The 19,579-nt window shown below is 36.4% G+C and overlaps 1 protein-coding gene and 1 pseudogene across 1 annotated transcript; one reads left to right on the top strand and one right to left on the bottom strand.

Annotated features, from left to right (window-relative positions):
• Window positions 1-2,500: 2,500 nt before the first annotated feature.
• On the top strand, window positions 2,501-6,944 carry LOC113038081 (vesicle transport protein SEC20-like; annotated as a pseudogene).
• Window positions 6,945-7,748: 804 nt separating this feature from the next.
• Window positions 7,749-15,421, bottom strand: LOC113038341 (stanniocalcin-2). The gene is made up of 4 exons (XM_026195666.1): window positions 13,283-15,421; window positions 11,744-11,886; window positions 11,256-11,467; window positions 7,749-8,600 (listed from the first exon to the last, which is right to left on the bottom strand). Exons 1-4 carry the CDS (start codon window positions 13,425-13,427, stop codon window positions 8,234-8,236), a joined length of 867 nt encoding a protein of 288 aa, XP_026051451.1. The 5' UTR covers window positions 13,428-15,421; the 3' UTR covers window positions 7,749-8,233.
• Between the last annotated feature and the right edge of the window lie 4,158 nt (window positions 15,422-19,579).

Raw genomic sequence — 19,579 nt, 5'->3', positions numbered from 1 at the left:
AGTGACGTTCACTTGCAGAACGCAAGAGCAGAGCAATTGGTGGTTTTGTAGGCAAACATCAATGCTTTGAATTTTATACAAACAGCTGTTGGTAGCCAGTGCAAATTTATAAACAGAGGTGTGATGTGCATTATTTTTGGTTCATAAAAAATGTATCTTGCTGCCACGTTCAGGATTTACTGTAAAGGTTTGATAGAACTGGATGGAAGACCTGCCAAGAGAGCATTGCAATATTCCAGCCTGGATGGAACAAGGATTGTGCAGCATGTTCCGAAAGAAATGCCCTGGTCTTCTTGATGTTGAATAATGCAAAATCTGCAGGACTGGTGGTCTGAAAAAGTCAGCTGATCGTCAATTATATCTCTAAGGTTTCTGACAGTTTTTGAAGGAGTTATGGTTGATGTGCCTAAATGATGTGCCTAAAGTTAAAATTGTGATGAAACGTTGCTGTTCTGTCTTGGCAAGGTTGAGTTGCGATGGTCCTTCATCCAGCAAGAAAGGTCTATACGACGAGCTGAGATGCAAGCAGCTACCGTCGTATCATCAGGATGGAATGAGAGGTAGAGTTGAGTGTCATCAGCATAGCAGTGGTATGAAAAGCCATGTTTCTGAATGACAGAACCTAATGTAGACAAAGAAGAGAAGTGGTCCAAGAACTGAGCCCTGAGGCACCCCAGTAGTTAGATGTTAGAGTTTGGTCCTGAGATGCCCTTTGACAATAGGGTTGACAGGAGGATCTAGTGGGAAGGCAGTCTCGGTTGAATTTCCACTTCTGAAACCAGACTAGTTGCTGTCAAGGAAGTTGTTCTGTGTGAGAAAGGCAGAGACTTGGTTGAAAACAGCTCATTCAATTGTTTTTGCAATGAAAGGAAGAAGGGAAACCAGTCTGTAGTTCTCTGAAAGAGATGGGTTAAAGGTGGCTTTCTTAAGTAGTGGGGTTATATGATCCTGTCTAAATGTTGAGGGGAAAACACCAGTGTCGAGGGATGTGTTAATGATATGAGTGAGTGCAGGTACAACTGCAGGAGAAATGGCTTGAATGAGATGAGATGGAATAGGATCAAGCGGACAAGTTGTAGGATGATTAGAAAGGATGAGTCTGAAAATGTGAACAAGTGTATGCTTGCTGGTAAGATGTGGTTGAGAGATTGTGGTGCGTAAAATTTTGAACTGATGGTTTTAATTTTATTAATGAAGAATATAGCAAGGTTTTGAGCATTTATAGCTGCTGAAGAAAGGAGAGAAGGAGGAAAAAGGAGGGAGGAAAATGTTTTAAAGAGCATGTAAGAGTTAGACAAATATGCTAATACTTAGAGAAGGTAAAGGAGCACATTTCCAGTCATTAGAGATAAACAGAGCAGTACCTCCACCTCTTCCAGCCAGAAGGGGAGTTTGGGGAAATGAGAACTTATTGGAGAGTGCTGCAGGAGTAACTGGTCTGGTTTGATCCACGTCTCTGTAAGGACCATGAGGTTTAGTCTTGAATGACTAGTGATAGATGTAATTAAGCATTTACACTAGACTATTGAACCCCAATTTACTTCTTAACTCAGAGGCGGGCAGGCAGTAGGTTTGCTCGCATGCGTCACAAATGACATTGGCTCAGTGACCCAGCTACCTCATTCTGTTCTTCCTTTCTTCTCTTCCTCCAATTCTTTCTCTCTTCCTCACTCAGTTCTTGGATGCCTATAGCGTTTCTGGCAACAGTCATGCATTTCTAAGTCAAAATGAAACCACAAACTTTCCACTATTATTCTGTCAATAGTTGTGAGGTTATACTGTTAAAATGTCGAGAAGTTGTTTGATTTATGTTTAGAGCAAATCCATTCCATATACACATACATGAATAGAATTTTATTTCTTCCGTCTTCAGTGTCACATGATGTGATTTGGTGCTATAATAAGAAAATGTTCATATTATCTATCTATCTATCTATCTATCTATCTATCTATCTATCTATCTATCTATCTATCTATCTATCTATCTATCTATCTATCTATCTACTGTTTCTATCTATCTGTCTGTCATGGTAATGTTTATTTAGGCTATTTATTTTTTTCATTTGGATAATATCCTTTATAATAACGGTATAATTAACTAATAACTAGATCATTGACCTTTTGTGGGTATTTATTTGTAAATCTATAAATATTTGATGATTTTTAAAATGTAAAAAATACTTTTATGTTATTATCAAAATTTCGTGGTGAACATTTACTGGACTGAAGCAACTTGTTTTGTGGAAACCATGATACATTTTGTTTAGGATTCTTAAAAGTTATTTAAGAACACTATATGGGAACTCTTGCATAATAATAAAAAAAGTATTTCTGTCACTCTTGATTAATTTAATCAATTATATATCATTACGCATTCTTAGAAAATGTTGTAAAGCAGTATAATACACTGTTTTGCTCAGAACACTTTTGCAGGGCGCATCAAAAAGTTCTGAAAATGCACTGAAGTTTGGACCTTCTGACCTATCTTATAACAACAAATATGGCATCCTCCTCTGATGTGCTTATCCCAATATGTGGCCAAGAGATGATCAAATATGATCTGCAAATCAAAGCTCTTTTTCAGGTAGACTTCATTCTTTACATTAATGCATCTGCTTACTGTCAGGTTTGTACGTAGTTGTAGTAATTTAAAGCTGTGGCCATGACTTTCGTGTCTGTGTCAGTCAGCATGAATTGGAAACAATGCTTTCTTGTTTCTTTTGTTTTTGTGTCAGGACATAAGAGAATGCTGTGGGCCACAGGCAGTGCTTCTGGATCTGAACTGTACAGTGAAGGAAAAGATCAATCAGTTAAGACTTAGGATTCAGGTACATTCGTCATTTCATGTTCGTAGTTTCATGTTTTTAGATATAGTAAATAATATTAAAATGTATTAGATATAATCATTGTATTTCATTGCATTATATGTTTACCCTACAATTAAAATTCCAGAGCTTTGATCATAAATCTAAGCATATATCTTAATAAAACATTATTTTGAGATATAGAGTGACAACAGTTATTGATTTGTGTTTTATGGAAGTAGTCCATCATCTCATTGATTTACATTGCAAGCTGTCAGAATTTCTTCTTACTCTTTGGCCATAGAAATAAATAATCATAACGTCTGCACCAAACTGCGTATTTTGCTCTACTTGGACTTGAAAAATTGAGGTGTTTTTTTCCTCCTCAGTTGTGAGTTTCATATTCTCTTATATCACACTACGGCAGGCCATCGGACGCAGATGTTAAGGTCAGAAAAACAGTTTTTACTGTCTAATCTTCTTTCTGTTTGTGTGCTGAATTACAGTATTATCCATGCTCCTGTGTTTCAGTAACCAGACGGCGTGGAGGAAGTCAAGCAGGTCATTGACAACCTGGAGAAGGACGAACTGCTTCTGGTGATTCTGTTAGACACAGGTAAATCATGCTGCTTTACAGCTGTTGCTCTGTTCAGACAGTCACAATCAAATCCAAACGTTTCTATGATTTTTGAATCCTTTAAATCTACCCTTACCACCAAATCTGTCCCTAACCTCACTCCAATACAATACGAACACATTGATGTAAGGCCACCTAATACAAGTGAGACCCCATTTATGTGGTATTTAAATGGATTGTATTTACTTCTAAATGCATGTTGCTTGTTGGGTTTGTAGGAAGGCCACTAAAGAGGGTTTGGAGCAGACATCCAGTGAGATCACAGAGAGTCTGATGAACATCAGCCGAATGATGGCCCAGCGGGTGCAGACGAGTGAGGAGAGCGAGGAACTCTGGGTAAAGAAGCTGATGGACTCTGGGTCGTTGGGCCTGAGATCATAACCTTCATGATATAAGCATGTAAACCTATTAGTAGTTGAGAAATCTCCTTAGTAAGAAAATGTTGGTTTATTCTGCATGTTGATGTCACGTGGCCAGCCGTCTCGTGCACCGAGCTACTAATAGAAATAAAAATAACAATAATTAGTGCTCAAAACAGTGAGAAAGTTTAAATAAAAAAATGTATCTAAAAAAAAAAAAACAAGCAACCGAAACACACTTTTATATGCACTACCGTACAAACGATCGGGGTTGGTAAGATTTTATAATGTTTCTGAAAGAATTTTTTTTTTTTTAAATATTTAGATTTATTCCTAATGATATATATATATATATATATATATATATATAATTACATTTATAAATGTACACATAAACACATAACATTTTTGTTCTTATTTATAATAAAAAAATACACTCTCAACAAGGCAGCATTTATTTGGTCAAAAATACAGTCAAAACTGTAATATTGTGAAATAATGATTTCACATTTAAAATAAAATGAATGTAAAATAAGATATCTCTGACTATATTTTAAAATGTATTCCTGTGATCAAGGCTGAAATTTCAGCATCATTCCTCCAGTCTTCAGTGTCACATGATCCTTCACAAATCATTCTAATAGGCTGATATGCTGCCCAAGAAACATGTCTGATTATTAACACACAATACATCTATGAAATATATGAGAATATCTGAATAAATAAGCTTTCCATTGATGTATGGTTTTTTAGGATCAGACATTATTGGGCCAAGATACAACTATTTGAAAATCTGGAATCTGAAAATAAATAAATAAATAAATATTGAAAAAAATGCCTTCAAAGTTGTCCAAGTGAAGTCCTTAGCAATGCATATTACTAATCAAAAATGAAGTTCTGATATATTTACGATAGGAAATTTACTAAATATCTTCATGGAACATGATCTGTAGTTAATATTCCAATGATTTTTGGCATAAAAGAAAGATCTATCATTTTGACCCATACAATGTATTGTTGGCTATTGCTACAAATACGACTGGTTTCGTCCTCCAGGGTCACATCTCATTTTTTTCATGAACTAATTTGGGGAAAAACAGCTTGTGAAAGTATTCAAACCTGCAGTTGAAGGTAAAAGAATCTGTGAAGTTTTGAGATGCAAATCTGGTCTGGTTTGAATATAAATGATTATTTCGATATATTCAGGTTGAAGATCTTTACTTTTGATTTAAAAAAACAACCTTGGAAACATGAACATGGAACACGGCTTCTGAACATCGTGTCTATGACATGTCTACGATCTCGTTATGAATATTGCAAGATTATGTTCTCCACTTGCTCTGCTTCCAGCTGCGTCTTCGAGGACTGTGCAAGAGACGAATGAAGAGTTTAAGGCCATGACGGGAACCATTCACTTGGGGCGAAAACTAATCCTGAAATATAATCGGCGTGAACTGACCGACAAACTGCTGATCTTTTTAGCTCCTGCTCTGTTTCTGGCTACAGTGCTCTACATCCTGAAAAAAGACTCTTCCCCTTCATTTAGTGCAAAAGAGAACTGTGTCAACATAACACTGCTTTCCATAAATCATACCGATACAACCCGAATGAGACACCGTTCTCAGAGCCAATGGTTCTTTCCAAACGAGGGGTTTGTCATCATTTCACCACCCTAAAGATGATGACAAGAGGATCATGTGACACTGAAGACTAGAGTAGTGATGCTGAATATTCAAAGGAATGAATTACATTTTAAAATGCATTATAACTAAACTATATTTGTGATCAGATAAGTTCAACCTTAATTGGTGAGTTTAAGACTAGGAATAATTCTAAATTGTGATTTTCCCAAACTTTTGCCGCAGTCTCTAATTGATTGCTATTCTAGTCATTTCCTGAGCTGGAAACACCTGATTTGACTTGAACCACTAGGGGGTGTACTGTCTCTCTTTTACTGTAAGAACTGTCTGGTTGGGTCTTCAAAAGTAGGTGACTTTATGAAGAACAGATCATTTTTGTCCCTTATTCATTTACAAAACCATTTAAAAGTTAATGATTTAAAAAGTCTCACCAAGGCTGGATTTATTTGGAAAGTGATGCTGAAAATTAAGTTTTGCATCACAGGAAAAGACTACATTTTAAAATGTATTCAAATATAAAACATTTTAATTACCCAGCTCCAGTTCTAAAAATGATGTAAATGCAATTTCGGTTTAGAAATGCAGTCACATGTATCTCTTTAGGCCTTGTATCTTGTAGCTTTTCATCTGTTGCAGTCCAGCTCTTTACTCTTAACTTTTGCTATGATACCGCAGTATGTCGAAATGATCGTGTGTGTGTGTGTTCCACAAAACAAACATTGTGGTCTTTGCACACTTTGTTTCTGATGGTGAAAAGTTACCCGAGTGGCAGGTGTGCTATTTTGTTTTATTGCATTATAGTTTCTTTATAACCTTTCAGAAGCTGTGATGATTTCTGCATGTTTTGAATGCACAAAGGCCAAAAATTGGATACAAGGTTAATTTATTGTGGAATACATTTGATTACTTTGATACAGATCCAAAAAAAACTAAAATAAAATAAAAAATAAATAGTACAAGCATGTATATAAAATGACTAACCAGCACTCTATAGTGGCTGATATGAGCCTGACCTGAAAATCCACAAGATACAGTTCATGCATAAATTTGAAGAAATTAATTTAAAAATAATAATAATGTCAAATATTTACAAGAAACACACTAAAACATAGAAGAGTGAGTCTAGGCATTGACCAGTTTGCCTTGTGAAACTATGGGACACATTCTAACATATAGAATGTTTTATGCAATATATTATACAGTATTTCAGTACAGGTGCATGTTACAGAGATGAGGTAGGTCCAAAACTACTGATCCGCATATTCTGTCATACTTGAAAATGTTTGTGTATATAACTGCAATCTGTTAAGGAAGGCATAGTCTTATTTTTTTAATCACGTACGAAAAATGTCTATTCTAAATTCTTAGCAAGAAAATATGAAATTTGATATTACATATTAGATATGTCACGTTGCAGCACTGCAGTGGACACACCTGAGTGTACTGCATGAAGCACGTGGCATATAAGAGCTTATATCTGCTGCCGAGGCTCTACCTGTGCTCAAAACAACCCAAAGATGTGGATCTCAGCAGACCAGATCCATATTTCACCCCAAAACAACAGAAACTGATTAGAAGACACTATATTATTAAAGGTATTTAAAAAATGGTATTTCATGTACGGAATTTAATTCAAATGCAGCAAAAAGCTTTACGGAAAAAAAATGTAAATAAAAAAAGTATGAAATAATGCCACAATTCAAAACATGATGGTCTTGAATAATCAAAAATAGAGAAAAAAAAATTATAATATTATTAATAATTATTAATAATAATATTATTTCAGTTTAAAAGAGCTATTTACTATTTTAATATATTCATTTCTGTGATGGCAAAGCTGAATTACTCAAGTCTTCAGTGTCACAAGATACTTGCTAAAGAAATATTTCTTATTATTATCAATGCTGACACACTTCCATTCAGAAGTTTACAATTCAAAAGAAATCAACATATGCATTCAGGAAACTAAAGAGATCAACAGTGACAGTAAAGAAAATTCAAATTCTATTTCAACTAAATGCTGTTATTTAGAACTAACTGTTCATCAAAGAATCCTGAAAAACAATATATTAAGCAGTTTTCAACACAATGATGTTGACCATTCATATTAATAATTTTATGTATTCTTCAATGACTACAAATTTCAAAAGAGCAGCATTTATTATTTGAAATTGACTTTTTGTAACAAACACTATTTTTTACTATCAGTACCTTACAAAATAAGAGTATTAATTACTTAAAAAAAGAAAAAAAACTGACCTCATACTTTTAAACAGTAGTGTATTCCAATGTATAAATTATTTTTCTAGATTTTTATTAATAGACATTTCCTTTCTTTCTTTTGGGGTGAAATGTGACCTGGACATGTTTATGTGATGTTCACCCAAATGGACTTGCTTCAAAACAGACAAATACTGAGCAGATGGAATGATGTCATCACAAAACACAAGGCCCAGTTTTTGTAATAATGCTATTCAGAATTGCAGCCTGACAGACTCCCTCTACGCATTCTGAAGAGTCTGCAGCCTGAGGAATGCACTTATTCCACAATCTACAAATATATCTACAGAGGGTGAAATGCCACTGAAATATTGCAAAATATCGTACCAGTCCGTGTTCTCACAGAATGACAGCTCTAAATGTAACATCACATTGAAATACCCTGTCGTCGCTGGTGCTCTTATAGAAGCACTGGAGACTGCAGCTTATTTGTCCTTGAGAGAGGCAGGGAAGGAGAGCAGTGAATGAGCCTTTTTGACGTGTGGGCTAAAGGCACCAAGAACCCGCTTCCCTTCACCTCCTTTTGGTGGCATTCAGAGACCTCTTTAGCTCTTTTTCGGCATCAGAGGCGTTATCTTGAGGACCTGAGGACTGATTTTCATCTTCTGTGAGTGTCCAGACCGTTTCCCCGTCGGCCTCAGGGAGACGCGGGCTCGCAGGAGGGAGGGAGTTGCTGCTGGCTCCCGGTGGGGTGGTGATGTCTGGGACAGGGGCGAGGGTGGAACCGGCCTGGTTCTCCACCTTTCCGAGGGCACAGAGACTCAGACTCCCGCAGAGAGCTCCCCAGTTCTGCTCGCACTGAGTTCGTATTCGGCGGGCGATGGCGACGCGCACCTCCTCGCCGCATCCCAGCAGGATGTTTACTAACTCCACATGGGGCCTTTCAGTGAAGGAGAGGAGACCGTTAGAAAAGTAAAACCACAGTTGAGGCCCGTTCACATCAAGAACGATACATAATGCAACTATAATCATAATGGCACAGAGAAAGGATATCATTGGAATTCCTTTTAACATGATAAGTAACTATAAACTCTGACATCCAATTAGAATCCGTCCAATGAAAATTAGCCCATGATTTACTCACCCTCAAGGTATCGTAGGTGTATATGACTTTCTTCTTTCAGACGAATCCACAAATTATATTTATTTAGAGTTATTTAAAAAAAATCCTAACTCTTCTAAGATTTAGAATGCCACAGGCATTTTATTTCTTTCAACAGTCCAAGGCGTGTCCACACTTGGCGTCTTTTTTGATAAGAAAAAGTTGACAGGAGCTCTTTTTTAGTTTTAAAATGCGCTCAGGACTTAAAAAAAACCCCACAGTTTAATCCCTAAGATTATAATGTAAAACAGATGCTGGCAGCTTCAAAAAAGACGGCAAGTGTCAACACAACCCCCCCGTCCCCCGTCCCCTCAAAAAAAAAAAAAAAAGTGCATCTATCCATAATAAAACATGCCTCTTTCATGCTTCTGTGTTCGTCACTAATCACAGGTGTGTGTGCTGCGCCTACGTCCTACGCCATCCACCCAGAACAGCCTCCGCATACGAAAAGACATTTGCTACAGGAGAGGCATTTATTCACCCCCCAGAGCCGGGTGAGGAACGTTTTATTATGGATGGATGCGCTTTGCTTGACTTTTTTTGGATTGTAAAAAAAAAAAAAACTCCCATTAAAGCTGGGAAGAGCCAGGATATTTTTTTTTTTTAACTCCGATTGGATTTGTCTGAAAGAACAAAGTCATATACATTGGGTTAACTAACCCTTTAAAGAGTTAAAGTTGCAGTATGTGATATTGGCAGCTAGTGGTTTAAATGGGTACTGCAGTCCAAATGGAAATATCACGCATAGTTTCTCCTGCCCTTTCCTTCTCAGCCCCAATGCTCACATAGATCGCCAGATTGAGGACTTGCAGCATGAAGCATTGCAATTGACATCTGGTTGATGAGATGATTTATCCATGTTTTAATATTCCTTTGGTCATAGAGCTTTTTTGATGGATGCCGAGGCTTTTTATGTTGGGTAGAATTTTCAGTCTCTATCCCAGTTCATTTGTGGGCTTACATGGTTGCAAGACACTGAGTTTTCCACCAACTAGCAACCTGGTGTGGTGAAATGCTATTGAGTAAATTGGGCATATAGTACAAAAAACCTAACGTTAGGGTACACCCTAACATTCATCGATCTCAAATACGGCTTATCATCTGAAATATGTGTGTAGTAGCAACATTACTTGGCAGCTCAATCTAATGTTAACTTAACATAACTTAGAAACTGTGTATTCTTGCCTTGAAAAATATATCTATAGGGAGTGAAACTTTTAAATGAACTAATTCAGACAGAAAACTAAAATTCTTAGATTATGTACTCCGTATGAAACATGCATACAGGTGCATCCACTATTGCAGAGATGACGAGTGTCTCCGGCTCTTAAACCAAAAACAGAAAGCACTAGTTTATCAACAAATTATTAAAATGTTAATGCAGTGTACTTGCTATTCTTTAACGACTACTAGTCAACCAGAAAAATCTTTAGCCGAGGGCAGCCCTATACAGATTTCATCAAAAATATCTTAATTTATGTTCCTAAAATGGATTAAGGTCTTACAGATTTGGAACGACATGAGAGTAAGTACTTAATGACACAATTTTTGAGTGAACCAATCAATGTATCAGCAAAAAAATAAACTCTAAAGCAGTGGTTTTCAACCTGTGGGCCGCGGCCCCCTAGTGGGTCGCGATGGTATTGCAGTTGGGCCGCCAATTGCTATTTAAACAAATAATGGTAACAGTTTAGAATAATGGTCCATTAGTCAATGTTAGTTAATTCATTAAATAACATGAACAAACAATGAACAATACATTTATTATTGTATTTATTCATCTTTGTTAATGTTAGTTAATAAAAACACAGTTATTCATTGTTAGTTCATGCTAATTCACAGTGCATTAACTAATGTTAACAAGCACAACTTTTGATTTGAATACTGCATTAGTATATGTTGAACCTAACATCAACTAATGGACCATTATTCTAAAGTCTTACCAAAATAATTCAAATATAAAAATTTCGTAAGTTATAACACAATAAAATTTCATATATAGAATTAAATAAGAAAAAATGAATATTAAACTGTACTGTAACTATGCTTCCACTATTCGAGCTCGCTGATAGGTTTAAGAATAAACTGCTGATTTATCTTAAATATTTTTGCTGCATGTGCTACAGAACAACAGTACTTGTGCCAAGCGGTGCCAGTCTGAGTTATTTTCTGTTCATTGCCAGTTCATTTAATAAAGACAGTTAACTATCTAGCTTCTGAGTACTAAGTGATTAACCCAACAATAGTGGGGTCAGTTATTTTTTTTTTGCAGTGGGCCGCGCAAAAATATGTGTTTGGTTGTGTGGGCCGCGAGATGAAAAAGGTTGGGAACCACTGCTCTAAAGCAAAATCTAATTATCATTAATGACAAAATCCAAGGAAATATCGATATAATTTTTGTCAATATTTTTGTCTCTATATTGAAACACTCACCCTTTAGGAAACAGGTCCTTGAAGTGGATCATCTCCACCATGACATTGACGTTTTCCCTCACGGCAGAGCAGAGGTTGTGTTTGACGTAACACTCGCGCTGCAGCAGGAACACCATCTCTTTCACGGCCAGACACTTGCGGCTGACGCAGCTGAACTTGTGGCGAAGTCCATGGGCCATGCATTTCAGCGCATCTTTGATGAATGATTTTCCCTGTGGTGATACAGAAGTCGTTTATCAATCCAGAGTCGTTAACACATGCAGTTAATGACAAAATGCCATCTTAGCTAATTTCAGCTCAAGTATGTCTAATGAAAAGGACAGCGAGCAAACTGTCTGCTCTTAATGATGAGGTGCTGTAGATCTCAGTGGCGACTGCGAGCATGCACAATGCCAATCCAACCTCCAATTAAGTATTAAACAGCATTACAGTGTACATGTTTTGTACACTGTGATTTAAGTACATAAGGGAAGCGAGCAGGACCCTACCTGGGAGTCAAATTTGCCAGCGTTGTGAAGGAACGTCATGCAGATGTCGTGTAGTCCACGGATTTCGCAGGAGTTGTTGTTGAAGCACTCGAACATCCCACAGCCTACATCCCCTGCGTTCACCAGACACTGCTGAATCTCCGCTGGAGAATGATCAAGGGATAGAGAACTTTGAATCATCACATTACAGCTTTTACAGTAAATACATACTGCTCTTTGGTATATTAACACTGTTAAATACACCCTGTTAAATTTACATTAAAAAAACTACTTTTGTTTTACAACTTAAAATATCGATATTCATAATTTAACTATCAAAATCTGCTTTTTTGCTTTACTGATAAGCACTATAATAATATCGGTGGCACAACAGAAAGCCACATGATAAGCTAATTGTTAAGTGGCCTGGAGATAAAACATGGCTAATATTCAGGGTCATGCACACAAAGACGAAACACCAACTAAGTCAGTGGGTAACATGGATAAAGATTGTGAATGAGAACTTCCAAAATAATCTAAATGTAACGTTACCATGTCCGTTATTTTTGACATATAGAGCTTTGTTTGTGACACTGCTTCACTGGACTTTGGTAAGGTTTGAAATGCAGTGTTCTAAATTTATATACACTATGTGTAATTTGCAGCTTTATGGCAGTAAATATTCTAAGGCTTTTAAAAATTGCAGTTAGATCACTAAAAAATTTGGTAGGCCACATTAAAACATTTGGAACCTTATTTGTCTACTAAAAAACAAAACTCAGTAGCAAATATGGAGGCTATATTAAACTTTTAAAAGTTGATTAATAATGTTCGAAATTTATTATTTCAGCTTTATCAACAGAACAGACAGTTTGAATGAGCTTACTTGACTACATTTCTGGCGCGAAAAGCCTTAACCCCCAGAGCAGTGCGCGCACGTGTATTCGGATAAGAGGACATTTTCTGAGGTTCGTTAGGTAACGTTAGCTAACTTACATTTACAAAACAAAACAAAGCCATTATAACAATTATTTGTGTAGGTTAACTAGTTAATGGAAGAATTAATAAAAACAGTAGTATAGCGATATATGACGGTTATTCAGTAACGTTACATACGTAAGAACAGCTAATAGTATGCTATATGTCAACACTAAAGTCTCACCATTTGTCTACGCTTATTTTTTGCTTTAAAGATATAGGCTACGTGGTAAAAATATATTTAATGACATAGATGTACCAATGTGGATGTGATAATGAGGTTACGAAAACCTCAGGACGTCATCATAACGTTTTTTTTAACGGTGTAAAAATGCATTTATTTATTGCAACGAAACTCCCCTGACATTTGATTAAGTACTAGGATACGTAGGATAGAAACGCTTTTTATTGTTGTGCTTAACCTGGATGACACACTAATCTGGAGATAAGTTGTTTGGTAACGTAAGTTAAAAGTTTGATGCATCTTCAATAGAAACAGTTTAATCAGCTCCACGCATTTACGGTCTGTCGTTGATTTTCTTTCATGCACTGCGCAAAACCCCTGTTACTACCTAACGTTACCTGTGTTCTGCAGAGAGAGTCTTCTCTTCTGGATGTTCAGTGATCTCTCTTGTGAGGTGTCATGAGCGCTGCTGGAATCAGTCGCGTGTGTTTGCCGCACCGCCAAAAACAAAATTAACACTCCTATAGTCAGTTGCACACGCATGTCTCGTGCGATGATGATAGCGCTGTCTAAAACTGCGAATATTTTGAACGAAGAATGAAGCACACGAGGCGGAGGGAGCAGCGCAGACCAACACGTAGTGAGGGTCGGGGGATTGGATGCTGCCTATATTTCCTCCAACTCATGTCAGTTTGGATGAAGGAGGTGAGCAGGTGCTGACCAATCACAGTCACCGGCGAGACGACAGCTCCGTGCGTCTATTCGAAGTCCACACAGCACGTACAGCGGAGACCGGGGCTAATTGTCACATTGGTTGTGGTTGTATCTCTATAACTAGGTTCGAGTCAAAAGACCCAAATGCATTTTTTTTAATTGCAACCTCCAAAACAAAGTTTAAACATTATATTTTTGACAGTCTTTCATACATGTAATGTTTTGGCAAGTTGTCACATGAGATATAGGCTATATTTTGTAATTTTATACAATTCATTCATTGGAATTTCTATTTTGTATGCTTTGCAGCTGTAATTGTTTTGTGTTTCCTGTTTAAATTTCCCTTTTTAAATATTAGATTTTTTTATGCATGGAATAAAAAGTGAGACAACTATCCCTGATCTCCACTGTCGTTGCAGTTATAGCTTTAGATGTAAAATTATATAATGAATAGTTCCCGTCTACTTTTAATGATGCATGAAATGATATATTACTGATATGTTTCATTCAGACAGAGCTGTGCACACTTAATTAACCAATGTAGAATAAAAAAATATTTATGTACTCCTAGCCCCAACCTTTTGTCTTAACTTACCCTGGAGGGGATCATAGCCCCCCACCCCCCATCCTGTAATTCGCACCCTAGGCATATGATCGCACAGTAATGCAGCCTCCAGCTATCAGGTGGCGAGTACACATGTTAAATCTATTAGATGGACCTAATGGGATTTTCACATTCAACCTCAATTAGTCGGATATATAACCCAGGAGTGCTCCAAGGTAACCTTCTGAGACCCAATACAAGGAATCACCATTTACATTCAAGTTTTTTAAAATTTATTATAAGGTTTAAAAGAAACACATTATTAATAGTCTATTTAATTTTTTTTACTTATTATTTTTAATAGGTGTATATAAAACAACAACTTAGGACATTTATACCCTGTAGCATAATCTTATCACTATATATGAACATTATTGTGGACAAAAATACAAATCCCATGCCTTTCTGCAGAAACCATATCAACCAATAAGAAAAAGATTTGTGCATTTTTTTTCAGGTCAATATTTTTTATGAATAATTATAATAATATATATAGCTTCAAGCAGCAATTACCAGGGTTCGATCGCTTTAGGTTTTAAAGCACGCAAGGAAAAAGACATTACATATTATTAAGCAAGCCTTTAACTTAATCAATTATTACAAAGTTTTTGACTGTTATAGCGCCAACTGGGGTCCGATCTCCCTTGAACTTTGTATGCTTGATTAGAATCACCTGTTGCATGTGCCCAGCAGGTTTTATGAAGTTTAGAATTTTTGTTTAAGCTTTATAGTCTTTTGGGTATATTCCTTTTCTGAAGGAACCTGTTATAGCTTCCCAATAATCCAGGACTAGTTCGCAAAAGTTTGTATCTTCTTAATCATTTTAAAAATGGTTTGATTGACAGCGGTTCTAAAGTTAAAGTTTTTTGGAATGAGGAGGTCTATCATAAGAATATTGCATGTAAAAAAACTGCGCAATGTACAATAAAAAAAAATGCGATACCACTTCCCAGTGGCTGATTTCTTTCACATTTTTCACAGACATTTGGGGCCATGAGTCAAACGTCAAACGGACCACTGAGTTTTCATTCCAATCGGCCTCCGTTTACCATGTCTAACAGGTCTAACAAACTTCATCGGGCAATGGTGGCCATGTTTTTTTTTGAGAAACACAAATGTTCCCATAAACACTTGTGGCTTTTTGGACCAAGATCTTGCACAACGATTTTCATATTTATAGGACAAATGGTTGCCTATTTATAGCCATTTTTCTTTTTTTTCCCCCTCTTATACCAAGTGGCCAATCTTTGTGATTTTGTCCCTGTGACCTCAGTTTGAGCTCTTACATAAATGTTCCAAGTTTTGCGAAGATATCTCATTCCATTCAGGAGCCATCTTTGAATGTTTCGATGTCCCTTTGCCACAGTGAGTCAATATTATTATATTATTAATATTCATTGATATTATTTAAATTCACTCTCCAGAGAATCTTTCTGCAATGGTTTCGATCTGATCGGGCGGAAAACCTAGGACTAGTTTGCAAAAGTAGGTTTTGTTAAAAAAAAAAATGCGATCCCAGGCTCATTGTCGAATCTGAGGCATGCGTTTTGTTTTCGTTTAGGAGTTATTAGCGTACTATCAATCGCTGTAGTGCCCCCGTCAGGCCGATTGGGGTGAGCCTCAGTCACATTATAGTTGTTGTGAGTACTACCATCCCTGCAAGTTTCAAGTCTCTACAACTTACGGTTTGGTCTGGATGGTCAGTTTTGTGTGGAAATCACTCATCCATGACCATTCTTACAATTACAATTAGGAGTCAGTGCTACGTGCTTGAACCCCTAATAAAAAATTGTTCTGCAATCAATTTAATGTTTATTTGTATTTTGCTTTTAACAATACAAATATTTTTAATGCAACTTGACCATAAATGTATTTTTCAGTGTTTTTTCAGCGTTATGTAATAGGTCAGAGATGTGTGTATCAAAGTAATATGGATATACTATACAGCTATAAGCTAATATAAGTTATGTGGTGAGTAAACATGTTAAGCAGACACAATTAATATTTTAGGCCATGATTAATTGTAATTATTACAATTTACAGTAAGTATATTTACGTTTGCTGTCATAAGTATTTAATTGTCATTTCTCCCTGGAATTATCGGTCATTGCAACAACTTATAACTTACAAATATACCAAAATGTTGTTCCTTTGAAATGCTTTTACAATAAATGTCATATAAAAATAGTCATGGGGTCTTAGAAAACTTGCTACAGTGAATCAAAGTTATTTACCCCACCAAAGGCAATGCAAAGGGAGTCACTGCACTTTTTTTGCTTGAGGTGTATAACGAATGATCTGTTTACCATGATCTATTTATTCATTCTGCTGGAGCAGTGGAGGAACACGAGGTGAGAGGCAGTTGAATGCTTTCGCTGGGGCCTCTTGCCAAACCAAACATATCCCCTTGGCATCCTTACATTAGTGTCAATGGCTTACATCCATGATATGTTAGTGAAGCAGCTTTGGAAATGAGACCCCAGCTGAGGAGGAATGGCAAGCTTATTATTGGCTAAATTTGGCATAGAAATGCACTTATTGCAGGCTGAAATTATTCTAATTGTAACCACATATGATTTACTGAATGTCAGTTATTTTAGAGACATTATTTAGCACTGTGGTTGAGTAATGCATCATTACTGGAGGTCATGAACACTATGAATAGCCTATAAATATAAATTTATAAGAACTATAAAACAAGATTGCATGTTTCCAGAAAAATGACACGGGAGTGGCATAGAGAAAAAAAATTGTTGTAATTGTGCATGAGGATAGTAGAACAATAACAGAGGACTCCATTTGGGAATTGATTGTGAAAAAATGGGCATTCAATATTATAAGGCAGACATGTGGTTGAAAAATAAAAGTAATTTGTGATATCATGCTGCAAGATGCAGAACAAGGTATTACCTTTGGATGAAAGACTGATGAAATATGCACAGTAACACCTGTTGACCTAAAGGTGATATCCTTGGCTGACAAATGGTTATGAACATTGACTTGACAAACAGTAAGTCGCATCTGTTTAATAGACTTGTAAAACCAATTATATCCCTTCATGACCACCTCTATGACAAAAGTTTTGCAACATATTGTACAATTTAGGTACAGTTAGCATGAGGCTAAAGTTCTATGAAACGTATCACACTGGTGATTCCATGCTTTAAATTTTTTCTCTTTTTTGTTCTAGACAGGTGTAATGACTTAAAAGGCATACTGCACCACTAAATAAAATTTTGTCATTAATCACAAACCCCCATGTCATTCCAAACCCAAACCCCTGAAAAAAAATTTTTCATAAACTTTACATATGATGCAATGATCAATTTTTCCTTTCTCTTTGGGGTGTTACAAGCTCTTGTTGCATGAAGAAGATCTGTAAAGTTGCAAAGACTAAAGTCTCAAATCCAAAGAGATATTCTTTATTTAAGTTAAGATTCTACCTGTCTGAATTTTCACTGGTGCCCAAATTTTCACGCAAAGAAAGAAGGCGTGGTTTCAGTAACACAGTTAGTGTTGAAGCAGTCATGTCAGGGAGATGCTGTGTTTATCCAGGAGAAAGCAAAATCACTTTATTTGGCCTTGCGAAAGTAGATGCATTCAGGAATCTTTAAGATTACTTACAACAGAACAGCAACACATTTTATGGACGAACGTCTCGTGAACCTAGGAGGCAATTCTGACTTTGCTACGACAATCTGGTGCTTCTGATTCAGCTACTGTGTGCGTGCGTGTGTGTGTGTGTGAGAGAGAGAGAGACAGGGACACACAGTGGAGTCAGTTATCTTAACCGTCCATGGCTTGTGTACTGCAAACACATACAAGCTTCATCACTGTGTCTGTCACGCCACTCTGTTCCCCTTTCGGGCTTGAACTGATAGTAAAACAAACGACATTATTAGCAGTCTTTACATTTATTTTAAAGGATGAAGCTTGCAATTATGGAAAGTGAAATAACATATCCGATGAATGCTTGCGGTGTTTGGCCAATCAGAGTAGACTATGGGACTAAGGGACTTTGTAGAAAACTATGAGTTTGAGAGAGGCGGGGCATAGAGGACTTAAAATAATGTACAATATTTGAAATATTATGTTTTATTTTAACATTAAAGCATGTCAACATATCCTGTTACACCAAATAATGATCTTTAATAAGCATCATATGACCCCTTTAAGATATTTTGGTTCAAAAGCGTGAGGCTTGTGACTGTCTTATTGACTTCCCAAGTACATTGCACTTTCAAGGTCCAGAAAGTATGAAAGACATTGTCAGAATAGTCCATCTGCAATCGGTGGTTCAATCTGAATTCTATGAAGCGACAATTATACATTTTGTATGCGAAGAAAACAAAAATAAAGAGTTCATTCAACAATTAGTCTCCTCTGTGTCTCTCCGCATCACCATATGCCATTTCTGAGAACATCGCTGAATGCAAGTAGTGTATGCTCTTCTGTGTCCGCCTCGCTGCACGGATACACTGTTTTCATTCAGATCAAAGCATAAATACACATAGAAAACGTATCGTTGTATCGCGGCTGACACAGAATAGCACTTGCATTTTACGTCCAGCGTATATTCTCCAAAATGGTGCTACGGTGATGCGAAGAGATGCAGAGGAGACAAATTGTAGCAGTACTGTTGAAGATGGACTGTTCTGACGATTTCTTTCCTCCCGAGGGGCAGGGGCGAAATGGCATTACGAGAGCACAGTCGCAGACCACGGGCAGGGGTTTGGAGTCTGTATGGGTTTGTTCCCCCTCAGCTAAGGGTGGACAATATGATAATATAATTTTTTTTTTTTTTTTTAGAAATATCATGATTTTATCACAATTCTTCATCATGCTGTTTTTTCTGTTTTGAAAACTGTTTGAGCATAATGGCCAAACTAATTTCCTATTATAAAGCCTTTTAAGGTAACAAAATATGAAGTATGAAAAGTATGGCAGATATGTAAGCCAAAGTGCATGGGTGAAGATAAAAAGCTTCGTCATTATTTTATCTTTGTTATTAAAAAATTAGAACAAATATACACATTACAAATACAGATATTATACAAATAAAGTGTTTTATTTTAAGGTACAATAGGTGTATTTTGCAGGAGCATAAAAAATGTAATGAACAAATATAAAAATAAAACACTATATACATTGAATCAAGTTTGTCAGTCAAGAGTATTGATTGATTTTTCTCTGTGTTTTATTTTATTTTATTAACATTGAAGGAATAATTCACCCAAAAATTTAAATAGTGTTTTATTTTTTATACTGTACCTTCATGTCAGGGATGAATTATGACACAGCGGTGCCCTGGGCACGGAATGATTAAAGCCCCCACTTGTTAATTATATCATAAAATATCACGATTCTTATAAATAAG

This window comes from Carassius auratus, chromosome 21 (assembly GCF_003368295.1).
Source record: "Carassius auratus strain Wakin chromosome 21, ASM336829v1, whole genome shotgun sequence".
NCBI lineage: Eukaryota > Metazoa > Chordata > Actinopteri > Cypriniformes > Cyprinidae > Carassius > Carassius auratus.
Note: the sequence above shows the minus strand (reverse complement) of the source record. Positions and strands in the feature narration are given on the sequence as shown.

Excerpts from the sequence above, each read along its gene's own strand:
- LOC113038341 (XM_026195666.1), bottom strand. The coding sequence starts at position 13,427 with ATGCGTGTGCAACTGACTATAGGAGTGTTAATTTTGTTTTTGGCGGTG. Across the intron at positions 11,887-13,282 it reads ACTCTCTCTGCAGAACACAG|CGGAGATTCAGCAGTGTCTG; the intron begins GTAACGTTAGGT and ends ATCATTCTCCAG. Across the intron at positions 11,468-11,743 it reads CTGGCAAATTTGACTCCCAG|GGAAAATCATTCATCAAAGA; the intron begins GTAGGGTCCTGC and ends GTATCACCACAG.